Source organism: Rhea pennata, chromosome 5 (genome assembly GCF_028389875.1).
Source record: "Rhea pennata isolate bPtePen1 chromosome 5, bPtePen1.pri, whole genome shotgun sequence".
Taxonomy (NCBI): Eukaryota; Metazoa; Chordata; class Aves; order Rheiformes; family Rheidae; genus Rhea; species Rhea pennata.
In genome coordinates this window covers 64,606,682-64,634,152 of record NC_084667.1, presented here as the reverse complement: position 1 = coordinate 64,634,152, position 27,471 = coordinate 64,606,682, and the positions used below count along the sequence as shown (strand labels likewise).

The following is a 27,471-nucleotide window of genomic DNA, read 5'->3' as shown; positions in this document are numbered from 1 at the left end:
ACCTGCTGGTAGTAACTATAGTAACAATGACATATCATGTGGTTGTTATTAGCATTTTATTTTTTTCTGTTGCCTCAGTTGTTGTTTGTAGCAAAAACACAGTAATTTTTAGCTATGAGCAGAAATTCTTTAATAAGATTATTTAACCACATTGATTCTCAGGCTCTTCTGTAAAATGCTGTACTCCTCCATTTGAAATATTTGCGAATTTATTTCTTTTCAGTGTTGTTTTAAGATTTTAGTCAGCATTATCATTTTCATTCAACTTGTTTTGAAGTATTCGCAATGTGTATTCTTACATTTTAGTGTAATGTCAGTGGCTAATGATGAGGAACCAGAGGCCTTGATTCTACCATCTTGGCAGTTGTCAGCCAGGCCCCTGGAATCACTTCCTTGTGAACCACAGGTTCCATCACCTGTGACTACTGTTAGTTCTGGGCAGTCCACGCAGGAAAGCAGCCTTGCTCTCACGGGAACAGAAACAGAAACTGCAGATAGGCCCATCTCAGAAGGGGAGGTACTCTTCAGCTATGGGCAGATAGCGGCTGCAAGAGGTAACTTTAACTAAACAAATTTGTGGAAATTAGAATTTGGATAATTTTTTTTTCTTTATAAAATTATCTCCTAGTCTACCGGAATTGCATTTCATACGTTGTCTGATAAAACTGCAAGTGTTAACTTGTTCCTTGACTTTCAGCTCATGTTTTTATTTTTTATTTCATGTATTTATTTTTTATTTCATGTATTTAAGAGACCTCATCATTCTTTTCTCTTCTCTGAACAAAAGCATTTGTTTACTAATGAACAAAAGTAACCACAGAAAGTTCCATCTGAACGTAAGGGGGAATCTCTTCCCTGTGAGAGTGACAGAGCACTGGACCAGGTTGCCCAGAGAGGCTGTGGAGTCTCCTTCTCTGGAGATATTCAAAGCCTGCCTGGATGCAACCCTGTCTAACATGCTCTAGGTGACTCTGCTGAGCAGGGAGGTTGGACTAGATGATCTCCAGAGGTCCCTTCCAACCTTACTGATTCTGTGATTCTATGAAAAGATTAAATTTGCTCTTTTGTCCTAAGGTCAACTTTGAAAAATAATTTAAGCTATCTCGTGCAGGTACCATAAATAATTTTTTTGAAAGTAAAATATGACCTTAGCTTGCTTTCATGTGGCTTTTTTTTTTTTTTTTTTGAGTATTTGTAACTTAAAATATTTTTCAGCCTTAGCAGAAGGAGGACTGTCTCTTCCAACTCTTACTGAGAGCTTAACGAGTACATTAGCAGATGCCAATGAAATGGTAAGGAAATTTTTAACAAGGAACTGAATTTAGCATAGTAGTCCACCTTGGGCAGCTTAGTAAATCAGATACCTTTTACTAAACATTTTCAAATTTAAACTTTTTGAACTTACACTTTTAAACTGTATGTTTGCAAAGAATGTTAGAATTGGAGAGCTTCAAAGAAAAAAGCACATTGTCTAAACTAATTTGTAATAAAATTGAATGTTAGATGCTTCTGTAGGTGAGAGGTAGGTAATAAGCATCTTCATCTCTTTTATTGTTACTAGTTTTAGGATATCTTAAAATGAAATAGAACAGCAAATTCAACAACTCTAAGCTGTTTCAACTTAGAGCTGTCTTGTGGTTGCTTGTGTGCTTAAATTATTAAAGTAGGTTTGCTGAAGCTGGAGTTGGTTAAGGTTTTTTAAACTTCACTGAGGAGTTTTATATGTCTTCTGCTTTAGTGCATTGTCTTAAAAGTTTCCCAGGTGTTATTTCCATGTCTGTCTCTTTCCTTCCTCCTCCTGCCCCAACTTCATGTACCCTTTTGGGAGGATGTTGCTGTCATATAAATGATAATATCAAACATAGTCATACTATGCTCCCCATGAGGATGAGGACCCGTAATCAACAGACTGCTGTTAATTTCCTGTAGAAAGCCTCCTCTGTTACTCCCTATTGTTCAGATACTCTAAAGCGTACCCTGACCACAGTGTCTACAGGGTTCTTTTCTCCTCTGATCCTGACTCAGACCTTCAACAGGCACATGGAGGTCTGGGCATTCAAGGAACTCCTTAACTTTGAACTGATACCACTTTTCTTCTCCTTGCCTGCCTTTCCTAAACATTTGTACCCGTACATGTCCATAATCCACTCATGCATGCTGTCCCATCAAATATCTATGATTTCATTCTTATGATAGCCCTGAGACTATGCCCTGAACTTGAAGGTCTTTCTGATTGTTGTCCAAGCTTTGCATGTGAATATATAGACATTTAAGGACAACATTATTCTGTTTAATCATGACTGTAAAGTCTCTTTTCTGTCTCGCCCTTTGGATACCTCTTCTGTTTGCAACACTTCCTTCCCTAAGTTCTAAGCTTAAGACTCTTGCTATTAGGTGAATTTAGCTTAAAGTTCTCCCTAACAGGTTAGAAAGCCTAATTGCTAAGATATTCATCCCTCTTTTTTGTCAAGTAGATCATATTTCCTTCCAGTATTCTTTCTTCATCTTCAAACTGTTCTCTATGGTTGAGGAAGCTAAATCCCTGCTGGTGAGAGCAGCCGTACAGCAGATCTCTATAAGCATCCAGTGTGTGTGAATTTAACAGTCTTTCTGGACCTGAAGACCGAATAGGCATTGTCCACCTCAAAGGATTATGATTTTCTGTATCAAACTCTTACAGGCTGTTCACTTCTGTTAGAAAAAGGAGAAAGCTGTGTGACAGTCTGCTTATTTTTAGATGCCTGAATTTTCATGACACGTTCTGAATGCGGATAACTGTAAGAACTTCCTTTGTAAAAGAAAATAGTTTAATTACAAATTAAAGAAAGAATAATTTGAGATCATGTGTTGGACTTTTACCCTTTGTTTAAAGGATTACGATCCTCCCAGTGAAGGGCAAGTGGTGAAAAGACCCCATAAAGGCTATCACAGAGATCCTGTCCTGACTGCCTTTGCCAAACTAAATCAGGCACCTGTTGCTGCGCAAGAAGGAATATGCCATTTGGAGGTAAGTTGCTGTCCTTTTCTGTGCAGCATAGTAGTGAAACAAACATACAAATTTTGAAATTATACTTTCTTATTCAAAAATATGTAAAATATCAAAACTTATCCTTCCTGTTGGCTGTGAAACAGGCCTTTAATCCACTTTAATCTCTTTTGGAAGTTGATCCCACTTCCGTTGGCTCTGCTCTCACCTAAATATTTTTAAAACATGGAAGTTTTAGTGTTGTTATAAACAAGTTTGCTCTATGTACTATCACACATACCTAGTTTTCATGCTGTGTACATGACTGTTAAAGTATACCAGATTTGTCTTGTCATTTTGAAAACCAGGGAAGTTTTCTGTCGCTTTGGCACTGTAAGTGGTATGTTTAGCAGTACGAGTTCCATGCGCTTACAGCCAGATGAGTGTTTTGGGGAGGTATGAAGAATAGTTGTCAGAAATGTTTACATGCAGTTTTGCATATGTTGTTGTTACTGATCTTGGAACAAAAATCCCAAATATTCATAATAGGTTGGCAGAAAAAACAGACTTAGCAGAAAAATACAATTATCTGCATTACAAGGAGAAAAAGTTGTTTTTTTTCTGGTGATGTCTAGGTATTCTGTGTGGAAAAAAAAGTAGTTTGTAGTGGGCATCTGATCAAACTAACATAGCTGGAAGGATGTTTAAAGGAAGTGAACTTTGACTACTGCAACACAATTCATGAACACATTTATTTAGGACAATTTCTTGCTTTTTGTGACTATACTGATGCATATGCAGTTTTTTCCTTCTGTCTTGGTCAGTTTACTCTAAATAATTAGTAACTTCACTCACCTCCTTAACTGTTCCCTGGTTTGCCCGTCTTTATTTTGCTTAACAAGCTCTGATGGATAAACTTAGTGAAGAGCTTTCTACAGTGTCAGCTCTGAGTCTGACTGTGATTGTAATGACGTTTTCTTGTCAACACTGCCAAATACAAATGCATCTCTAATTTGCTGTTTGCAAATTTCCCATAGTCACAGACCACTCTGACTGTCCATGCAAGACTGCTAAATTCTTTCACAGCTTCTAGTAAGGCAGATACAAGCATAGCTTCTCATGTATAAGTGAGGAATATTCCTGTAGATGTTGCCAGTATTTCCTTAGAATAACACCATGCTTGTGTGTTTTCACATACGTGAAATGTGTGTGTATTCAGCCTGTTTTTTTTTCCTGCATAGAAGCAATATTTCTGTGCAGCTTAGTTGAAAGTCAGAATCCAGAGAAACATCTCCATTCTATAGGCATCCAAACCTTTTTAAAAAGGAATCTTTTTATCTGACATGTATACAGCAGAGATTCAACAGCTTTTAAATACTTCAAATGTTACAAGATCAGGCAGGCAGCAGTGACTGTATCTGTAGCATTAGAGATTCCTCTGTCAAAAATGTAACTGTTTCTGTTCACCTTGGGACACTAATAAGAAAAGAAGTGATGTTCTTTGGTTGTGAATGATTCTTTTCAGTCCAGTACTGATAAACATAGGTCTTTCAAACCCAGTTACGTGATATCTCTTCAATTTTGAATCTCCTTTTTAAAGGCTAGTAGTACAGATCTAGGTTTATTTATGCTTCAAGGGTTATTGTAATTAGATAATGTTGCCTGATTTTTGAAAGAAATGAATTGTATTTTTAAACCTGCTGTTGTTGCTGTCCTCTGTAGGATTCTGATGATAGTGCTGGGGAGATCAGTGAAGGTCAAAGACCTAGGCTGACAAGAGCAGCAGAGATTATCCTAATGGGACAGTCAGTTTATATGGAGCATCCAACTACTCGGACTTCTGCGAGCAGAAACCAGAGTTTCCGTGCTCCGTCGCCAGGGCAGTTTGCCCAAAGTGCAGGTATAATTAGATTGTTATTTCTGCTCTGTGGTATTTACTTATATTCTGAGGTTTTCTATAATAGTATTTGAAATTGTTTCAGAGAGTGTGTTCAAACTCCTGTATTAAATACAGGCAATTGCTGCAATGAAAGGATTAGCATTCCTATTCTGAGAACCATTTTGTGTAGGTTTAACTCAAGCCATGTCTTCACTTTTCTTTGGCTAATACAGAATTCTGTAATATATTACAGTTTGAACTAAAATTGTTCCAAGTACCCACTCCCTTCTGCAAAAGTCAGCTTGCAAAGTATGTGTTTTATTCTTTTAAGTCTGATTCAGACCATTCAGACCATTCTTGAAGTCTGTTTCCATAGAACAGATACTAACACTGACAAGACCAGCAGCTTCTCTCTGTCTTCTCACAGCATTCCTCCTCATTACTTTTATCACTCTGTCAGAGCAATTCTGTAGTATCTCACAGTCAGTAATATATTTTAGCTTCATAATATTCCTGTAACATACGGAAATTCTTTTTCTCCCAGATGGGTAGCTGAGGCACACATTGCGGCTTGTTCAAGGTAATGGAGGAATATATTGCTGTGGTAAAGCAATGGACTGTGGCCAAATCATTCATTTCTCTCATCTTTCTACCCCATTTTCCCCATTTTTCTCTGAAAATGCATTTCTGTACTTGCTTAATTAAACTGCTACAAGTTTGTAGAAACTCCTACTTTTGTTGAATATGCTTTAAAGTCTAATTAGACAAAACTGAAATAATTATTAAGCTGTAATAAGACAATGATGGCTGCACTGATTCATCTAAAATAGAGTAGTTGTCTGTAACATATTAGACCAGTCTCTAAAGTGATCAAAAAAATGTTTTTCTCTTCTTTTAATCTTCACATTTATGATTTTCACAACAGAAGGATTTCTTATGTTATTAACACTTGACCAATAGGAAGTGAATTGAAATATAATATGTTATCTAACATATGTTACCTATATGTCACTGTTACCTAACATTTTGAACCAGCTAAACCACTGTCAGCCTTGAAGTTATATTCTGGAATGCGATATATCATCAAACTTTCCATTAGAAGTAGTTAGCTGAATGCCATTTGCAGATCTGTTAGGATGGGCTCTGGGGCAGAAGACCAAGTGATGCTGCCATCTCATTCTCCATGTCACTCGTGTAATACTGTGTAGTTAGAGCGCAGCCAGCATTAGGAACACTGTGATATGGGAATAAAGGAGTGATCTAGAACAATCTGCTGTATGTTTTCGACAGTGCTCAGGAGCATATGGAGAATTGAAAGCTGCTCATTAATGGGAGAATCTATCTGTTTGGGGATGTCTCCTTATAGAGACTATTTGTAACTATATTTGGCATAGCATATTTGTATCTCTTCTCCGCCTATTTTTAAAGCATATTTAATGGAATCTAGGCTGCTCTTTCCCTGTCCTGTAAATATCAAACCCTTTTCAAAATCAGTTCCTGGATGTAATGATAATCTAGAAGTAGTGTGTTTCTCTAGTCATCTTTTTACTCTTTTTCTCTAGATCTTGTAGTATTGTTTCTATTGTAGTATTTTTTCAGAGGAGGACAGCTGACCTGGACAAATACCACGGTTTTATACTTACAATAACGTGCAATAATTCCAGACTGAATTCTGTTGCGTTCTGATTTGCTTCCATTTCTCCCCACCTCTGAACACAGAGCATGGCATTTATTTACATTACTAAGGAAACAAAGTTGTATAAAATGTAGGGTCTACTTTCAAGGTAACGATGTTTTCATGTCAGGGAGGAACAGAAGATCTTGTCTTACATCCTTTTGATAATTAAGTTAATGATAAACCTGAAAAAAATACTTTCAGGCAGAGAGGGAGAATGATCTGTGCTTTCTTTACTTTTCTTCCAAGTCTTTTGTATCCTTCACGGGTAGATTGCACATCCTTTAGTTTACTTCTTAGTGCTATTTCCTGATCATTTAAGAATTATTTTTAGGAGTAAAATTAAATAACTGTTAAACCAGTTAGATGTAAAAGGTCTGTAATTCTGAACATATTAAAACCCTTGACTAGTCGAGCATATAACCTTGCAGTAGCTACTTGTAGTAGTATGAGTTTCCCTGTCAAAATGAGTAATATACTTGCAGGTATATCTATTGGGATTTTTGGGACTGTGTATCTATGAATGCCTTCAGTTTTGTGACCAGTTTTAATTTGCATTATGGTAATCTGTTGTCCATTTGTAGGATATAGAAAGTGTTGCTTATATGAGCATATGACAGCATTGTACTGATCAGTCTGTCCTTCATAAATCCTTGTTTTTGGTGGTTAAAATCATGGATATAAAAAAAAATTGCAAACGAAATACGGCACATGTGGTCTTAAAGTGAACAATAATTACAGTTAATTAGACTTAAAATTCTTTCTTTGGCTCTGTATGGTAACAGAAGGCAAAGTTATTTCATGAGCTATCAGGGTATTTTTTATAAAGGTGTTTTACATGCTTGCAGACTGCGGAAGCATGATAAACACTGGGCTATATAGCAAATTACCTCTTTAAAAAAAATAGACTGTTATCCGGGTTTCTTTTAACACACGCAAGAGAGTGAAGAATTTTCATGAAGAAGCCTTTCCAATCTCTTTCCGGTATGCAAGATAAAACTCATTGAGCATATAATGATATGATAAACTGTGCAGCTCTGAAGCTACTGTAAAGAATTCGCATGTTGGAAGTCTACAGATAATAAAGCTGATTTGTTTTTCCAAAGACATATATATGTGTATTTTTTTTTTTTTCTGCACAAGGACAATTTAAAGGATACACCATGAGTATATGGAGAGGAAATCATACTCTCTAGCGTTGTATGTTCCACTGCTGAGTCTTGAAAAGGCTCCACATCCTGCTTCACATGATCTTCCTGGGAGATTATTGCTGCAGTTCATCAGGAATTCTTTTTTTCTTCTTATTTTTCTCTCTCAGCGGAAATTCTTAGAGATGAAGAGGCGAGTCATGGGCCAATGCTTATGGCTGAATTGGAATCACAACCAGTTTCAAATCCTGCTGTGCAAGCAGCCCAAGGAAGCTGCAGAGTGACATCGCTCTCCAGAGGTCTCTCCCAGGTAAACTCAAAGGATTTTTTTTTTTTGACTAGTTAGAAAGTGCAAACTGAAACCTAGGAAAATAAAATTTCATATTTAGGTAGTAGATACTGACATCACAGAACAGGCACACTTAAAGCAGTGTGTTTAGCCCTGTGAAGCTGAAATCAAAAGTAGATGTGCAAAATAAAAATGATTGTTTTTACTGAGGTAGAATCCTTTCAATAATATTTCTGTTAGGCTCACGCCTTCTCTTTTGCTTTTTCTGTATTTTCTCACAACTTCCCTAGTCTCATAGAACCTAACACCATATGTACTCCATTCATGTGGGGCTTTCTAGTGTTTTAGGGGCAAAGTGCTTCAAATATAGAAAAATGGCATATGGATATATGGGAGAAGAAGCAGCAATAGAGGTTCTGCCTTACGCATTGTAGCCTGCTGATTTAGCTTTTCAGGATGTTTGGTTGCCATAGTAGGGGCAGGGTTTGAAAAGCAATGGTGATGATATACCTCAGAATAGTTGAAGGTAGAGGAAGATATTGTTAATCTCTGCTTGAAACTCAGAGTTTGTCTTTTGCTACTTTATTAGTATGTGCTACTACTTAGAGGTTTTCATACTATATAAAGATAAATTCAAGTGGCAAGTGACAAGAACTAAAATCAGATGTCAGAGTGCTCTTTAATGTGTTAAACTTCACAATTTGTTTGAAAGTAATAGTATGTTTACTATGTGGTTGATATGTTCATGGATGCATTTTATTCTTTGCTGATGTTCTATATTCAAAATATCCTGAATAAAAATATCCTATAGCCTAATAAACTGCCCTAAATTTACTTGTCTTTGGTTTTGTTTTTGAGCCTTGAGTCTTGATTTGTACAGTGCCACTGTTGTCTGACCAGTTCTTAAACATATCATCTTAAATGATGTGCTGCATCTTCCAAGAAGATTTGAAATATTATACATCTTCTAGTTTGAGATCACCAGGGTGTATTATTACTTGGAGTGATTGTTCATAGACAAGACTTGGTTCTATTAAACACCTGCCTGTTGGGGTGATGCTGCTATCCTTGTTATCTTTTCACTAACCAAAAATAACAGGGGCAGAGGGAGTAAAATGTATGTTTCCTTCTTCTAACACCAGCAGCTGTAATAAAGAAGCCAGCGGTATCTACATCTCCTGCTCTGAAGATGTAGCTAATCACTGGCGAATGATAACTTACCATGTTTAAGCTGATTCAGGTACATAGTCTCACCTATACAAGGAATGCAAGGTGCTCTAACATAGCTTAGTTGTTTTTCATAGGGGGGAAAAAAAAATACATGTAATTGCTTATTATCTCATCTGTAGAAATTTTTTCTTGCATCTGAATCCTTAATGTGGGTTTTGTTTTTGTTTTTTGCCTGCTGGCATAAAAAATTCTCCCTTGCTCTAAGCAGAACGAATAAACCCCCAAACTTTGTGGTTCCAGTTTTGTTTTCCCGAACAATCCTGTCTTCCTGAACAGGGGTGTTCCTGACATAAGACTCTAAACTGCTGCTTCTCAAGAAGTTGATTTTTAACTTTTCTGTGATGTGACCATGCCCTATGATAGCCACAGTCAACTTCTGTCCTGTATGGGGCAAAGCTGTGTTCCATGAGATCCAGTACTAGATCTGTACCTACTTCTCTGAAAGGACCAGATAGCAAGCAGGCAAAGCTGAAACTGTTCCTCCTGAAAAGTTCTTTGCTGGAGACAGTAGACCTGCAAATCCTCCAAAAAACTCGAGATGTCAGGATTTTTTATTTTTTTAAAGATGTTGAGATGCCACCTTTTTTCTCTGAACAGCTTTCCATAAGTCCTTGTGTTTGTTAGGCTGACAGTGTTTTCGTATAGGTCTGCAGGGTCTACACCGATGCTCCTCTCCCAACAGATTTTGAGAGGATTCATTAAGTTTTCCTTGTCTAAAAGCAGGAAAGTAAGGTTCTGTTTTGCTGCATCAGCATTAAGACAGACCTTCTCTGCATGCAAGGAATAGTTTGCCTACTGAACCAATAATTACAAAGCTGGGCTTCATCGCAGACTACCAGCAAGCTGGGAGCGATCTCTTTGGCTCCTTAGTATTTTTTAAAAAAATCTCTCTATGAGATAATCTGAAAGCTTGTTTCAAAAGCACATTAGTCTTTTCACTACTTAGTTTTCATCTCTAGCCTTGATTACAATGAAACTGTATCTGCTATGTATAAATCCCTTCAGGTGCAAAATGAGGATTTTAATGGTGTTGCTAAGAGGCCTGAGAAAACACGTGCTGCTTCAGATGACATCCAGCTTTGAATTCTGTGGAACTTTGTCCTGATTTAAGGGGGAACAGTTCTCCTGGGCATCAGGATTTGTTACGCCAAAGCTAGGATGGCTTCTGCAACCTGTCTGAGTAGGATCCTCACTCAGAGAGGTTGTGGGCAGCAGTGTGGAGCGGCCGTATCCTTACCACTTGTTTACTCTCTGGCGCCAGTGTGCGGATCAGACTCTGACCAACAGGATGAGCATTGCCTTTTCGTGTAGGGCATAGGAAAAAGCCTTTTAGTCGTGAATGACACCTGTGTGGTCAGTTGCTCCAAGGTGAATACCTTAAGTCACATAGAAATTTTCTTACCTACTCAATTTTTTTCTGTTGTTCCTCCATTTTTGGATTGGGAGTTTTGTGAGATTTATGCCTGCTTTTAGCCACTATTAGACAGAATGCTAACTGTGTCTTTGGTTTGACTTGTTATGACCATTCTTGTTTAACAACACAGAAATTAAGTGATAATTGTGGCCACTTTGCCCCTATGCTCTTAGCTCTAAGAAGCCAGAGAATTTTCCTCCAAGGAGGAATATGACTCTTCTTGCTCTAAATAAATCATTTTTTGTTCATGGGAGAGTCATGAACATTGAAAATCATATTTGTATGGCTAAACATTTCAAAGACGGTAAATCTAAATCACTCTAAGTCCCAAATGCATTGTTAAGTTCTTAGAGAATCAGTTAATTGCAAAATATTTTCAAAATGCTCTTATATAAGTAGGAATGTTTTTATATAATCAACATTTTTTAAGTGGGATTGTCAGTTTGATATTCCCATTAGCTTTCATTTTTAGTATTTCAAAAGAGATTTAAAAAAAATATTCCAGGAATGCATAATTGTAGGTTATGAATCTGTGTGTTATCTCTAAACTGTTTGCACCTCAGCTGAGTTTAAACTATTTTCTTGGTTTGTCTCAGTAGAATCCCCCACCTCAAGAGGCCTCATGGGTATACTGTTATGCAGCTTAAACTTAATGTCCTGTAATGTTGATGACTTTTAGATAGTGATGTCCTTCAGTCACACTTCCACCTACCTTAAGGTTAGGCCTCCCTGGTTTCAGAGAATCGCCTCAGCTTCTTGTTTCCTTGTCAGCTTTTTAATTACGCTGAACAGTGTAGGTCTGCTTCATGGAGCGTAGAGGTGCCAATCCAAGCTGGCCTATCCATGCGAATAGTGCCTTGCAGAGATACTAGCTTGACCTTGGAGCATGTGTAATCACTTTTATTAGCTTAGGCTCACCACTGTGTTATTGAAGTTTGTGCTGCTGCATGTTTCAGAGATAACATGGTATTTACTAGTGTGGGCATCTCTATTTACTGGAATGTGTAAGTATCCATAGTGCCCGTACCATTGAGAAAAGGGCATTGACTAAATGGCTTTTCCTCTTCTTTCTCCTAATTTCTGCAATGCTAGCTCAAATAATCAATCTTTAAGTGCATGACAAGCAATATCATTACCATCCACTGAAAGAAATGGGAAGCCCTGATTGCTTGCTTGGCTCCATGTTTTTTGTTTGCTGGAAACAAATGTTCTTATGAGTGTTTTTGTCTGTTTGTTTCACTTAAAGGCTATCTTGGGTAGAGTTTTCTCTTGCAGAACTGAAGTATGCTTTCTCTTTCCTCCTCTTTAGCTTTTGGGGACCAAATACCATAGCTTCTTCAAGACTGCCAATGCTTTTTAAGACATATAATTTTCTTGAAAGTCATACAGCAATGCTTCATAGTCTTCAAATGCTGTATGATATGCAGAGATTTATGACCTTTCTCGTGTTCTTCCTCCTCTAAGAAGCTTCATTAAAAAGCATATATTCATCTATGGAATCAACAGAATAACTGATGAAATCCAGTTTGTCTGTCTTGGAGAATGTTTAAGCCTTACAGATTTCCATAACTCTGTTGTACACATTTCATGACTCCTGTGTACATTGTAGTGCAATGTCACTGTGCTACAATTTCTGTCCCAAACAGTCAACAGCCCAGGACAGCAAGCATATTTGACAAATGTGATGTCTTCCTTTTTAACATACAGAGCATTTGTTGATCCCAAGTAACTGCTTTCTGATAGGTATTGTGGCAGACATCAGTCCTGAAAAGAATTTCAGGAAAAGAGACAAATGGTTTTAAAAACATGGTCAAGAAAATAGATTTTCTACGTGTCATGGGTTTTCCACCCTATGTGCTAAATCTTTTTTTCTTTTCCCTTTCAACTTATTATTATTATTATTATTTTAATTTAGGAGAATTGGGAAGATCTTGGGTATTGGTATGGAGGGAAATGAAGAAAAGTCTTAAAATGCTCTTCCTACCATATTCTTTGAGTAGGAATTGAGGGTCTCTTGTGTCTTAGATCTAAACAGCAGTTTGTAATCCCTATTGCTCCCAGGTTGCTAGTCTAGAGGAAACAGGGTTGCAACAGGATAATTCAGGTCTGAATTCTTTTGAAGTTAAAAGAAGGTAGAACAAAAGCATACGCTTTAATGAATCTTTAAAGATCTCTTTGAATATTTTTTTGAAACTCCATATAATTTTACTCTGCTTCTAAATCAAAAATCAGGTTTGTAACATGATTTTAATATATGACATGTAGGAAGGAAGCCAAGGAGCTGCAGAAGTTGAGACTGTGAGAGCCCGAGTTATTCATGTGAGAACTAAGTCTGAAGAGATACAGCAAGAAGGTAAACCAATATGATTAAGTAAATACAGTTCTTTCAGTTAAGCACATCACTTTTAAGTGTTATTCTGTACTCATTCACAACAAAGTTGTGATTTTTTGGCATTCTGTTTTTATTACTACCATATTCCCAAAGATTTTAACAGGTACGTACAGCATTTGTAAATCTGTGTATACAGTTATGATCTCACTGGGGTGCACTGAAAGAGCTGGTATTGTATCTGTCTGTACATAAGTTATCAGCATCCTTGCCATTAAGTATTTATTTAAATGTTTATTTGACAAGAGCTTTATAATGTGAATACTATGCGGCCACCTGGATTGTAATTGCATTATAGGAAGCTGTTCAGCAAACAAATATTCATGATGTAGTGGTAGATGGCAGTGGTTCATATGCATGCAAAAATGGAGTGGTACTAGAGGAGAACAGCAAGATAATACAAAGTTAAGGTTGTGCAAATGTGGAAAGAAAAGAGCATTTCCAGCGTTGCAATGGTTTCGTTTGAGATGGGCTTCTAGCTACTGTGTGACAGATACTGATTTTGTTTTGAGAAGGAAACTATGTATTATCTATGCAGAGCCATGCTATTTTTTGAGATTATTTAACGATGTTTGTTAAGAGTATGAATGATACTGCATGAAAGGCAGAGAGTATTTTGTATTTACTGTAGTTCAAGTTAGTGTTAAAATAGCAAACTCTGTGTGTATTACTGGCATGCGTAATTGTTTTAGCAGATAGTGAGTTTGTGGAGGTAGTAAATGAGATATGATTCCTGTTTTAGCATGTAATATTAAAACTGCTACATAAAACTTGCATGTCTGTAATATATGCAATTATCATTTCTCCACCCAAGTATAGACAAATTGTTCCTTCAAGCCTTTTTTAAAAAATAATTCTTTGAACTTCTTCCATTTAATTTTTTAAGACATCTAATTGAATTATAATTCTGATGGAACTATTTTGCTTCAACTATTTGTAAGCGGAAAGAAAAGCCCTGGGCCACTGTTACGGTCATGGGACTTGGAAGCTAATTTCAGAACTGTGGTTTACATATAAAGAAGAAAGTTATGAATAATGTAAGACTTAGCTTCTATGCACAACTGGTAGAAAAGCTTACAGAACTGATGTGTCAGACCTTAGGTTTGTGCATTTATATGTTTTGTTGCAAGAACATTTATCAACATTGGTTCTAAAGTTGGTATACAAAGAATTCATTTATTAATTTTTGTTAAGAGTTAGCCCTCATTTTTTAATATTGGTGAAAGTATTGGATTGAATTCTTCTCTAATAGGAAGAACTACGTTTTTCCTCTGATTTTCATAAAATCCAAACTGTGTAAGGAAATTGAATTTTCAATAAATTGTGTATGGCCTCTAAATTTAAAATAATTCCCCCCTCCCCCCCCTTTTTTTATGTGTCAGAGTTGCCTTCCAGAATTGACCTGTTCCCAAGTTTAAGAGCAGTTTTCTTTAGTAGTTCTGGGAATCTTCCGTATCCTCTTTCTCCCTACCACTTCCCATTAAGCATCAGAGAGAAGGAGCAAAGTGGAGACACTCTTCTTAGCACCATAGCTCTTGTTTTTGCATCTCGGCTTTGGCTCTCAAGTTTTAATAAGACAGCAAGACATCACTTCCAGCCTCTATCATTGAGTAGGAAGTTAGGGAGGGCTGAAAATACAGTAAAATAACTTTTTTCAAATTTGCTATTTTCAAGAATCTTTCTCTTACCCCTCCCCCTCAAAAAAAAATCAGTACTGTAATACAAAGTATTTGAGTGCAGTCCAAGCGTCTGTGCATCAGACCAGAATCTTTGACCACAAGATGGCAGTATCTTTGCTCTTTGAGAGGAACAAAAAAAGATGATTTATACAGCAGGTTAATTTAAATCTCATTCATAGTGTACATATTTAATGAGCCAATAAAAATCAAAAGGATTTGGAAATGGAAACAACTGTCTGTCTGTTTTAACCAGAAGGTCTTGTCTACATAAGCTTCACCACGTTGAACTGAAATCAGTGAAAAAAAATTGATGATAAAAATCGGTGAGAATCGCTGGAAAGAAAAATGAAAACTTGCCACATGATAAGCGTGTGTAGGTTAAGTAACTGTCACTGTGTAGTCAACTATACGGTACTGCTTATAGTTAATTCTACTACTACTTAAGCCTTTGAAGTGTGAATTCAAGGTGGTGGGAGAAAAGAGATACTGTTTTGGGCTTAGAATTGCATGTTAAATTTTTTTTGTTTTGTTTTATTTAATTGATAAATATATGACAAGATCTGATTCATCTTTTGTCTCTGATTTTATACACACACACACACACACATATACCGCATATATATATATATATATATATGATAGAACTTTCTTTTGTTGTTTAAGATTTTTTTGTGGTCTACACTGAACATGTGTTTTTACTGAAAGAAAGTTGATTGATGTCCTCTAATGAAAGTTGAAGTTCTGTAGGACTGTTAGAATATCATGCCTGAAAGGGTAATGTCTCCTGAAAGTTACAACTGAAAATAAAGCCTGAATGTATTATTAATTGAAATGTGTGCCTTCTCTAGACATAGTGGAGACAGTGGTTTGAAAACTTATATATTTGTAGCATATAATACACATGCATAAATGTTTTTGGCTTTATAATACCCTTTAATCTTTAAGCCATTTTTCATGTATCTTCATACATTTATTATGATAATAATTGTGGTGGTTAGTGAATGTACATATTTCCAGAATGCAAGCATTTTTCAGCTTTCCATTAACCTAATTTGAAATACTTAAATTAAAATGAAGGAACAGGTGGCAATGCTTGACTGCAGAGTGTTTTTAAACTTTAATACAAGGAGGTCAGAACCAAGGGGTAGATGTATCTTCATTTAATTATTTCTCTACAGCACATACTCTCTAAATGTGACCTGGAGAGCACAACTTAATGATAATAATTCCTTTTTATCTTCAGTTGCTGTATTATACTCAGGCAGCTGTAAGTACATGAGAAAGTAATGCTAGGAGACTAAGCAGTTGGCTTTGTTGCCAGAGAGATTGCACAACTGCTTGTAGGAGGAGATGATCTGTGCAATAAATGAATAAGGGGGCAAGAAGCCCTTTAAACAATCTATTTAAAAATAAAACTTCCAGAGCTCCAGTGTTGTACTGAAAATGAGCTTGTTCTTTGTTCACACTGACATTATGCTGTACTGAAAATACTGAAAATTGTAATATTGAAAATATGAATATAACTAAATATTTCTTTTGTCTCTGTTCTTTAGCCAGAGATTGCTGTTAGAGTTTTTTTTTTCCCCTAAACTTTTGTGGCGTGAGGCAAATCTCTAACAGATGCTTCAATAGGAAGGAAGAAGATTAGGATAAGGCTAAAGGTCTGTATTTTTTTTCTTGGAACTGGAATTGCTTTGGTCAAACTCTTAACTATTTTACTGAAAGTTTGCTTTTGCTTTAATATCCTGCTGTTTCTTTTTTTTGATTGGATTTCACTCTAGACTTTGGCTAAAGACTGTCTGAACAACACTGGAAATTACAGCTAGTGAAGCAGAACAGAGCTATTTCACACCGTAGGCAGAACACCACCACAACCTGAGCTGCAGGGATAGTTTGTATAGCCTATATTGGTCCTTGAGTTTGACTACTTTCTGAAGGAGTATCTTGAAAATTGAAGTCATGAAATCAATTAGATATAATTACGGTATTTTACAAGCAGATGTTTGTCCTGTAGAGGTTTATGTAAGTTTTTTCATTTCTTCCTCAGAATTCTTGTTTCTGGTCTATTTTGACACCACTATAAGTTCTCTCCCCATGATATAAACCTATCACTTGTGGAAAAGGCAGAGGTTTCTGTGGGAAATACAGCTTTGCATTTCCTGAATAGACAGAAAGTAAAATAAATTAACTGAATTATGTCAATGAGCATTTTGGTAAGTGATCAAAATCGTTTGGAACACTAATTCTCAACCACTTTTTTTTTCTCTTGCTCTCTGTGTATGTCATCACAGCAATTACATGACAGCCCACATATTAGAAAACATGTACCTGAATAATAATACATTTTGCATAATATTCCCACATAAAATCCTCAGTAGCTACACTTGAGAATTTCTAGTTTAAAGTATTGAGAATTGATGTGTAACTTTGTAACAGTAAATTTGGAACTGTACCTTTGAATTTCCTGGCTTCTGTACGTTTTAATTATCTGCTATAAAGCATCATTTATATCTAAGATTGCTTCCCCCCCCCCACTGAGTTATCTCAATTATTTTTTGAACAAAAGCTTAAAACAGAACTTTTTTTCATCATGTAAGGTGGAGTCATGTGTTGAATTGTTGTTGTATACCCAAGTGTGTTCTACGGCTTGGAGTTATGGGAAAAAGTGAGGAACAGGAGCTGTTTTGGCCTTCATGGGATGGTGGGCAACCTCACACCTATTCACAAAAGATTTCTTTCTGGGAAATGCTCTTGCAGTCTGCTAAATCTCTCATTTCCTCCTCTCACTAATTTGTGCAAAAGGAGTGAACAACAAGAAATAATAGCAAGTTTAAACATCAGATGGAGCACAGATCATCTTGGTATTTTTTAGACTTAGAGTGTGATTTGATTTCTCGAGACATCTTAATTAATTGAAATCCAAAAGATCAAATGGAGAAATGAATAGTAAAAAAGTCAGTTTATACGTAAAGAAAACACAGACAGAACAGGCTCATACTGCCTCATGACAGAGGATTTCATAATGACTGCTATGCTCAGGAAGAGGTCAGGCCTGTTCCACACCGCCCATTACATGGCCCTCTTGTTTTTAAGCCACATGCATCAGGTTTTTGCTCACTTAGCAAGTTTCTTCCACTCTTAAGAAGATTATCTAGCTGAGAGTTAGTTCTCCTTTTGCTTCATGCCTTCCTAAGTAGCACAGAGGGATACAGCTCAGCTTCTTCTTGCTGCTGAAGTATTGCTGAGACATTTCTCATGACTTTGTCCTGAGGTTTTCTCTGTGGCAGGTATGTGAGAGGCAGAGAACTTCTCCTTTAGGTCCATCTTTGGTGCGTGTACAAATGATGCTTTACACTACATCAACGAATCTCTAGTACTTTATATATGTTCAGGTTTCCCTTGTACAGTCCAGGTGGTGATCAACTTCTGCTCCATGCTGGAGGTGGATATGGTCACTCTTTGGAAGGAAGGGGTTTTACGCTTTTGAGACAATAAGAAGAATGAAGCAGGAAACTTTTGAGAGTATGCTTAAGGAATGTCCCTATTCCAAAGTTTAAGAGGTAACACTGATGTCTATAGCGCTGTTGGTTAAGCAGGTGAAAGCAGTTCACCATTGCTTCTTTCTCTTTTTTTGATCAGATATTTGCATTCAAATACACTTACTTTGTAGAGGTTTGGGGTGTCTCCCTATACAAAGTCCCTCATTCAGTCTGTCTACAGCACCAGGGATTTTGCCTGAATTTCCAGCACCGCTTGTGTTCTTTCTGGGGAAAGGGAAAGAAAAACTTACTCAGACTGACATGGTCTTTAATTAAAGGACTATTTCTTACGGAGACTGCCAAAGGCTTGTTTTTTTTTTTTTTAATCTATCTTTTCTTGAATTTACTGGAGCTCAAGGTAAATATCCAGAAATTTCATCTGATCCCCTCTTGAAGAATAAATTTTAAAGGATTGCAGATGATCTAATCCAGTGACCTATGGTATCCCTCAAAGACTGCTTTATGTACCAACATCCTAAAGTTCAGGGCAGTGAAGAAATTAAGCCTGGTATTTCACTCGTGTATGGGGTTATGATGTCAGGTAAGGCTGGACTAGTCCCTTTTTCATACTAGGAAGCTGTCAATCATGTAACTACTGCATCAAGCATCCAGTGCACCTTCTGGAATTTGTATGTCCTTTTTGCTTCAAGTTGTCATGTGGTACCCTGTATCGTATTTACCAAGCGTCAGCTGCCTGTGTCTCATGATGTAGACACCAGAGTGTTCTCAGGAGCTTCTGTTCTTCTCTAAGTTAAGTACATCTTAATAATGGAATGGATTTTTCTTTGCATATCGAGTCGTTTTTTAAAAAAGATTTTTTTTTTTTTTGCGGATTCATAATTGAGTTTCCATTTCAAACACTTGTGACTACCTAGCTGATGGAACCAACACAATCTGGGCAGCCAGTCAGCTCTGTTAAGCTGCATTTGGCATCACTGCCTCATTCCTGCTTTGGAGACTTCTCTATATTTCCTCTTGAGACAGCTTTTCCATTTATTTTTGTAGCTTCAGTCTCTAGTGGCCAAACAGATTCTAGGCAGAATTCTAATTAAGCAAAGAGTATCTCTTACCACTGCATATCCACTCTGAGAGAACTGGAATGTAGAAAATAGTCTAAAATTGCAATTTCCACTTTGGCACTCTACCTTTCGTCTTCTACAAGTTCCAGTTTCCAGTTATGCAAATCAGTCTACTGGAAAACAATCCAGGTGTTAAGAGTTATTGAAGAGGGTAGATTTTCAAATAAGTAACACCAGCTTTGCTCATTTTCTTGATGCCCATCCAGCCAGGAGCTGAGCACCAAAGCTAGAACTTGGTGCTGCTTCTCTTGTGTGAGATTCTTGTGCTCTGAATGTGTGATGATGAATGAGCTGGAGTTGCTGTGCTTTGCAAATAGGGTATACTTTTGATAGTAAGTATCAGATACCGCCTAGGATCTCCTGGACAGTAAATCACTCCTCAACAGTCTACTCAAGTCGTTGTGCCAAAACAGTCTTTCTCACAGCCTGTGTAGGATTCATAAACGCACTAGGATCTGACTAAAGCAGCTTTGTATTGTGTATTATGATTTGTATGCGCTTTTACAAACGTACAGTAATTGCTCTTGCCTTCATTGTAAAGAGCAAAAAATAAACATACACAATAAACCCCCTAAATGGGCATTGATCCCACTGGCACTGATCTTGAGTAACTCTGAATAAAAGCAGATGGTAGCAAGCTGACTAGGCTGACCTGCTTTCCCCTTTCATGCGTCCATTGCTTGTATAAATGGGGGACACACACAGAGGAAAAATAATGGACTTGGGCAAGCCACTTAAGGACAGGGACTCCCCACATACTTAATCAGCCTGAGGGCTATTTCCAGTTAGTTCTTCTCTGGAGCGAGAAGTTTCTCACAAATTAGTGGTTACATAGCTCTGTGCCCATAGCTTAATAAAAAAAATTACTGATGTGCATCTAGAAAGTAAGTGTCCTTAGCTGTTCTGTGTCCTCTATGTTGCAGTAGATTATGGTATAGTCTCTCCTGAACCTGCTACTCACATACATATAATTGAGTTGGAAGTCCCTTTAGATGTCATCTTCTACCACCATAACATTATATAGAGGCATTAGATTTTTATGATCTTATTCTTCCATGTGCCTGTTCTTTAATAGTGATAGCAAAAGAATTTAAAAAGAGATTCCTAGTTTTTCTAAATGATGTGTCTCAGTATGTCATTATAGCAAGATCTGTTGTGAGGAACAATGTTGTCCTTTTCTTGTACAGCACAGCATTTGGTTGCAGTTACTGTGTCCAGATGTATGCTGTGGCCTCTACCAGAGATTACAGCCTTTAAAGACAGTTTGCTGGATAAGAGGGATTTCTGTTCCTCACTCTATTTTACAGCCTGGTACATCAATATCAGCTGAAGTTGGAATTAATAACCTTTCCAGCTCTCTCAGCTAGACCTGCTTATAACTCTGCTTCTGAGTTAGTGCAATCAATAGATGCACAGTAGGATCTTTTAGGCTGACTGTCCTTGCTGGGCTTAACAATCACTTAGGCTGGCCTCTTATCTTACGTTATTTTTTTAAATATGAAAGTTGTATTTCTTTTGTAGAAGATATCAGTATCAGAACAAGAAGCCTGAGGCCTTTGGATGCTGTTTACCCATTGCATAGATACTTAATGGCCACAGATGAAGATAGGGAGTATTACAAACATGCCTTTCAACCTGGAGAAACATCTATAAGATGTGTCGGAGTAAAAACATTGTGTAGGAATAACAGGCTTTCTGTCTTGAAAATACTTTGGATTTGTTGTATTTTTCCTCTTCTGGTTGTCACGAAAAGCACATGTTGCCCTTTATAATTCAGGGGCTTGTGCATGTCTGAGCGCAAGGCAACAGAATGAGCTGCTTCTGCTTTCCCTGTCTGTGTTGGTTGTGACCATCCTTGGCAGAGGCAGCTGGACACCCTTCAGCTTTATTTCTCCTTGAAGAGCTCTCGGTTTAGCTTTTAAGCACTATCTAAAAATTGAAAGGAGCCAGCTGTTTCTGCATGGGGTGGCTGGTAAGAGAGAGATGACCAGGAAGAGAGGAGGTAGCTTAATGTGAGTGATGAATAATCCACAAATTCTGTCCAGCATTGCCCCCAAACCTCTTTTATAAAGTAGATAAGGGATTTACAGATGCTGTCATTCTCAGCCATTAACCTATTCTCCCCCCCTCCCCTCTTTTTTAATACTAATAAAGTTTTTGCACTGCTGGCCCATGTGATGTATAGTTGTGAAGTTATTAATAAAACCTAATGAGCCAATAAAGATGGATATTTAGATGATTGATGTCTACAGTCAAATGATAACTTTTTTTTTTAACTTTTCAGCTTATTTATTATATTGTGACAGGCTTGACTTACAGGCAATTTTCCTGTTTATGATTAGTGTAGTTATCTAAGTATTTTATTTACTTGTTTTCCTAGGTTCTTTAGGAGTTGTCAGACCTCCTACTTTGTGTGTTGAACAGAGGCCACATTCTTCTAGCAACTTCTAAATGTATTAATACAAAGACTGCATATAATGAAATACAAGCATCTCTTTCCAGTGCCTGCTTTTCTCATTTGTTAACTAGGTGCCCAGGAAGCTTTTGAATAATGCAAGAGAACATAGGGTAAATGCTGTCTAGGATGTTTGCCAAATTAGGGATACTATATAAAATAATTGTAATGTTACTCTTTGATAGCATGCTGTTTTTGAGAAAATGCAGTCTGCCAAAGTAGATTCTTTCCTAAAAATAGGGTAAGAACTGATAAGTGAAGATTAAAGTTGTAATGTATGACCTGTTCACTGCTCAGTTTGCATGTGAGATTACATTTTCTAGTAGTGTTGAAAAACATATGCAAATATAAAACTTGGTTAAAAATGCTTTTTGTCTGCTATAAAACTGAATTTTGAAAGTAGAATGCAACAAATCATCTTCTCTGAAATACTCGTTACAAATACTTCAGGAGACTGTTTGCAAGGAACAGTAGTAAATGATGGAGATGGGTTAAATTTTGTCTGTGAACTACTGTGTCCTGTTTTCCATCATGAATGCTGTCATTCAGGAAAAAAAAGTACATCTAGAAAAGCTTAGTTGAGATTTAGAACCTTTGTATCTCTATTATCATTTAGAAATTGCTTTCCTTCTCAAATCTGAAAGATATTTTGCTTTTAAAGCAACAAGAGCTGCTTTTAAGCACAATTCTAAACAATTCTTTGGCTACAGGGAGGTAACTGTTTCTCTTTTGTGTGGCATGACTTTGACTTTCTATTCACTCTTTTCCCTTTTAATCTCAGATAGACATGTAGTTTTAATACAAAATAATAAATCATCGACCATATGCAAACAATAAAAATGTTTATCTCACAGGCCACACATAGTCTGTTAGAATTACATTTATGTTTTGGCTCAAAATTATACAATCAAAGCAGGTTAGACTTAATATGGGCTAACCTATTGACCTCCAACCCTACTCAAGTTATTACAGTAAAGTAATAATCTCAAGGTTGCATAGTATGGCTTGGTTTTAGGCACTGTACATACTGCAAGACTTAGGCAGAGTTTTATTTGTTTAAAGACAGTGTGGCTGCTGCAGTTTTTATCCCTTGTCAGGTCATTGTATCTTCAAAAGTAGTAAAAAGCTTGGAATTTGTTGGCAGTTGCTTTATTTTCTGGGTTTTTTTTTTGTTTGTTTTTATATTCCTAAAACCATAATTACAGATCTTGAGAAAAGTATTTACTTAACAGCTGCCATTGTGCCCTGTTATGTAAATCAAAATTATAAATGAGAAATATTTACTAGTTTGAGTTACAGTGTAAATACATGATTAACTTCTTCAAAGTACGTGTTGCCTATTTCAGTAATTGGAACTGATCCTGGAGACATGCAAAGGGCAAGATTGCACAGGGAATGCTCATTTCTGAAGATGAAGCTTCCTTCCAGATTAAAAAAAAAAAAGAAAGAAAAGAAAAAGAAAGAAAGAGAAAAGAAAAGAAGGAGAGGGAATAATTTCCTGTTGAGAGTCCTCGCTTTAGTGGACAGTCGGTCCATGCCTTCCCCCTGACTTTTAGATGCAGTCCTTTCTGGATGTGTTGTCTGACCAAAGTTGTCTAAAGCTGTTTCTACAAGAGCTGGAACCACTGGGCGTTTCCTAAGCAGGCAGAGCTGGAGTTTGAAGAGATTTTTGCTCCTTTCTCATCTCGTTTTAAACGTAAGGCTAAGACATTGGGTGGCTCAGAGGCTAAGGCCTGATAAAGGCCGTTCTGTCCTGAAGATTTAATCTTCTAGAAATGACCTAGTGAGGAGCCTCAAACCAAAATTTTGGCTATGTAGAAAACGTGTGTTCTGACCTTGATATATATGATGTGAAAAATGAATAATAGCAGTGCTGCAGGCAAAACCCTCTCTGTTACAACGCGACAACCCGCCCCTTCATTGGAGGTTTGAAGAATTTGGCTCTGCTTTTGGAAATAAGTCTCTTGATTCTGCTGATGAGATGTTTTAGCTCAGACAGAGTGCAGCACACAACTGCTTTCTTAGAGCATTGGCCCTGTGTGCTTAGGGTGGGAAACTGATGCAAAACTTTTGCTTTTCTACCTACCATTTGTGGTAGTTTTTTGAATGCACCCAAGGCTGCATTTTAGTTCCTTTTTCCAGGTAAAACCATGTTCACGAGCTTGAGCACCCCAGCAGCTAAAAACTGGAACCAGTTAAGAAGACAGGCCCTGACTCCGTAATTCATTAGTTCAGGAGGTCTTTTTCTTTCTTCTAGGGCAAACTTTCTAGCTCTTTCTGTCTGGTGCTGTGGCTGTTAAAAGCGAGCCACACATTCAGGTCTTTAACTCGGCTCCTTTTTGCAAGTCTACTTGGAAAGTGAAGCACTTATAGAGAAGAGCAGGCTCCATGTCTACCCAACATAGGTCCAAATTTAGGATGTGTTTACATCATGCAACACTAATAGTTCAAAAATCCTTGAACTGATGATCAAGCAGCCTCCGGAAGCAGGGAAGCTCAAGGAACGTGCTGTGTTGGGCTGAGGTTGACTGATCCCAGGACCATGCGAGTCCACAAGGCTTCCAGGATGTTAGCACATCACTGTATTTGTAGATACACTACAAGTATCCTGAGTACAGGACTGACTTTCAGTGTGTGCTGTCCATGCACTCATGTAGATCGCTGCAGGGTAGAGCTTGCGTGGGTGAATGTTTCGAAGTGTATGAAAGGCAAGTTCAGATGTTTCTAGTCTGAGAGTGAAATTGCAGAAGGCCCATAGAGGTCTGACTTACTGTGCAATCTCTGTAAGTAATTTGTAATCAAAATACCTTTGCACATGTCACTTTTATATTTCCTGTAATAAAACAGCAAGAGCAATTAAGATTTTGGACCATAATCTTCTACAAGCATGCTTCTAAAAATGAATGTGTTGGGGATTTTTTGAGTTATAACAGAAATAGCCAATTCTTGGTTATTATTCCAAAACAGTTTGATAATAGCTATTTTAATAGATTTTTAACTGTAACCCAGCAAACAAGACTATGTACATAATTGATCCGAAGTCTGCTTCCAAAAAAGTAAAAAAAAACCCAAACTCCCCAAATAAGAAAAGAAAACTAAAAACCCTGATAATCTCTGTACAAAACTGGAAGGCATTGTGCTCCAGGAACTTAGCTTGTGACTATTTGGTTTTACTCATTTAAGATGAAAAAGTATCAGTAAGTATACTGCCATATTCATGCAAATATTTCAGAGTTAGCACGTCCAATAACACATTTTGTGCCAGGCGTCTGTATTGTTGGTCTGACACAGTTCAGAAAGTTGTCTGTGGTCTTGGCATTCCTCAGGAAACATTAGATTAATATAGCCTTCTTTGTCATATAATTCTTTTTCTTGCTTAAGTAGGTGTGTGAAAACCGGTGTTGCATAAATGAATTACACGGAAGACTTTGGAGGAAGAGAGGGCTTGTAAACTAGACTGAAATTAATGAATATAAGAATTAGAAATCAAAACTTTATGTTTAGTCTGAGGAGAAACAATTCCTTAAACCATGACCACATGGCTGTTTCTTGTTTGCATCAACTCCGGTTGACTGTTATTGTCTTCTGTTAATTCTCTGGGGCAGTGGCCTGACTTTGTTGAATGAGCCAATTGTTTTCCTTTGTGTTGCCCATCAAGTAAGTCCCCATCTGGTTTGTATCAGACTGTTTTCACAGCCAACAACTGCTGCCTTTTCTATATCCTGACACTTAAGGGCCCCATGCTATCAAAGCATTGCTGTGATAGCCTGTCTGGCTGGGCCTATACAGCTGTGCCTTGCAGCTTGAAACTATTACCCAAGTAATGGTAACTTAGAACTTGAACTGGCTCTTATTCCCATTGGTGTCGTGTGTACAGTGAACAGAATACATTTTTGTTGAACTCTGCGTTCAACAAAAAATTCTTTCAAGCTTTTGTTTTAGTTTATGTGATTGGTTAGTTTTATTTTCCAGCAGCTTCCTGTATCTAGAGGCAGTTATGTGTTCTTCTAAAACATTAATGAGTACAAAACAAGGACTGCGTAGTTAAGGCGCTGTTGTTATTATTAACTTTCAGTTCACTGGCTATGGTATATTAAAGCTCAATAAATGAAAATTAAACAAGCAAATGATTCTTAATGAGGATTTTTCTTATCAGATTTAGAATGCGTTTTCAGCCTAGCACAAGGAACTTTCTGTGCCTGATAAATGTAGGCTATGTGAATAATATTACGCTTTGGCTACTACTGTGCCTCATTTTCAAAACAGCAATATAAAAATACAGAGCAATGAACAATGAGTCTGCATTAATCTTTGTATTTCTCTTTTTTAAAGGAGCAGGGAAGGACTGGATAGCTCACTCTGTAACCTGGACAGGAAGACTATATTACAGTTTGGGCAGTAAGACTATATTATGGTTTGCGTTACAGAAGCGTTGAGAGGTACCAGGCATGATCGAGGCTCGTTTCTGCCAGGCTTCTTAGATTATAGGAGATGATCCTGTTCTGAGGGATCTTGCAGCATGTACATTCTCTCTCTTGAAGGTTAACATCCGCCTCACCCCAACAACATTGCGTCAAGTAACAGTGATGTTCAAATGTTGCATGAAGAAAGATAAGCTTTATTTTCTTCTGGTCTTACAGAGGTCTCAGAGCCATATAACTCACAGTGACAGAAAAATGATATGGACAAGTTTATTCCCATTTTTTTTTGTGTGTGTTGAATTTTAAATATATTCTGGAGTGAGTTCTTTCATGTGTAGGCCATATATGAAAGAGGGAGAGAGAGAGAGAGAGAGAAGAAGAAAATAGTGGATAATGCACTTAAAATCTCTGCTGTTTCTTTGATTCTATGTAGAAACTGCAAGAGGGAGATTGATTTATCCAATACTTGCAGAGATATCCCGAATTTAGGAGTGCGTGTGTGTATGTGCGTGTATATAATGTGTACGAATTTGCTTCAAGTAGAATACTGGAGAGCCTTTAAATTCCACAAGACACTTTAAAACTTAATTAATTAAACAATCTTAGTTTACAACAATGAGTAACAATTACCTATGGACAAAATGATTTATATATGATTCTGTTCAATGTTAAGATTTTGTATAGACTCACACACACCTGACATACATGTATAACTAAGTTAGACCTGATCCTTCATTTGCTTTCTCAAGAAGCATTCCATAATTAGCTTGCATTTGGTCAAGGGGACTCAGTGTACTGTGCTAATGATTTACACCGTAGTAATGTCATAGGCTGGCCCTTCCTAAGGAACCTATAAAACCTCCGAATTCAGGAGATCCCATGTGTGCTGTGGAGCAGGGAGCAGAACCAGGAGTCACTGCAGTTGTGCTGCACAAGTTGTGTCTTGTCAGCACACAAGAGCCTGCCCTTCTGCAAGGAAGCTGCTCCCACACATGCTTGCTTTATTCACCATGCTTTCCAGGGCAGATTTTCCCTATATTGTAGCCAGAAATACTTAAACTCAGACAACTAATAAATGAGTTTTATTCAGACTGCTTACAAGCTATGTTCAGCCTGACCGTGGCCCAAGACGATGAGGCAAGCTATTGATGAACCAAGCGCTAACCAAGTTTGGCACCAATGGTTTGGTCAAGGAAGATGAATGACAAAGAGCTGCAATGCTGTTGTAAGTAAGTTAGCACGAGATGCTAAAAAGGGTTGTTACCAGAAGCTTGTGCGGCTGGCTTCTTCAAAGTTTCTGCTTGTGTCT

At 37.3% G+C, this 27,471-nt stretch overlaps 1 protein-coding gene across 2 annotated transcripts in view; it reads left to right on the top strand.

Moving 5' to 3' along the window:
- The window catches only part of KIAA0586 (KIAA0586 ortholog), a 72,218-nt gene that overhangs the window by 35,256 nt on the left and 9,491 nt on the right, over window positions 1-27,471 (top strand). For both annotated transcript variants that reach the window (XM_062577435.1, XM_062577434.1), the window contains exons 26-31: window positions 307-554; window positions 1,216-1,292; window positions 2,873-3,007; window positions 4,688-4,865; window positions 7,838-7,977; window positions 12,866-12,953. In XM_062577435.1, coding sequence (XP_062433419.1) covers window positions 307-554; window positions 1,216-1,292; window positions 2,873-3,007; window positions 4,688-4,865; window positions 7,838-7,977; window positions 12,866-12,953 — 866 coding nt within the window. The remainder of the gene's footprint in view (window positions 1-306; window positions 555-1,215; window positions 1,293-2,872; window positions 3,008-4,687; window positions 4,866-7,837; window positions 7,978-12,865; window positions 12,954-27,471) is intronic.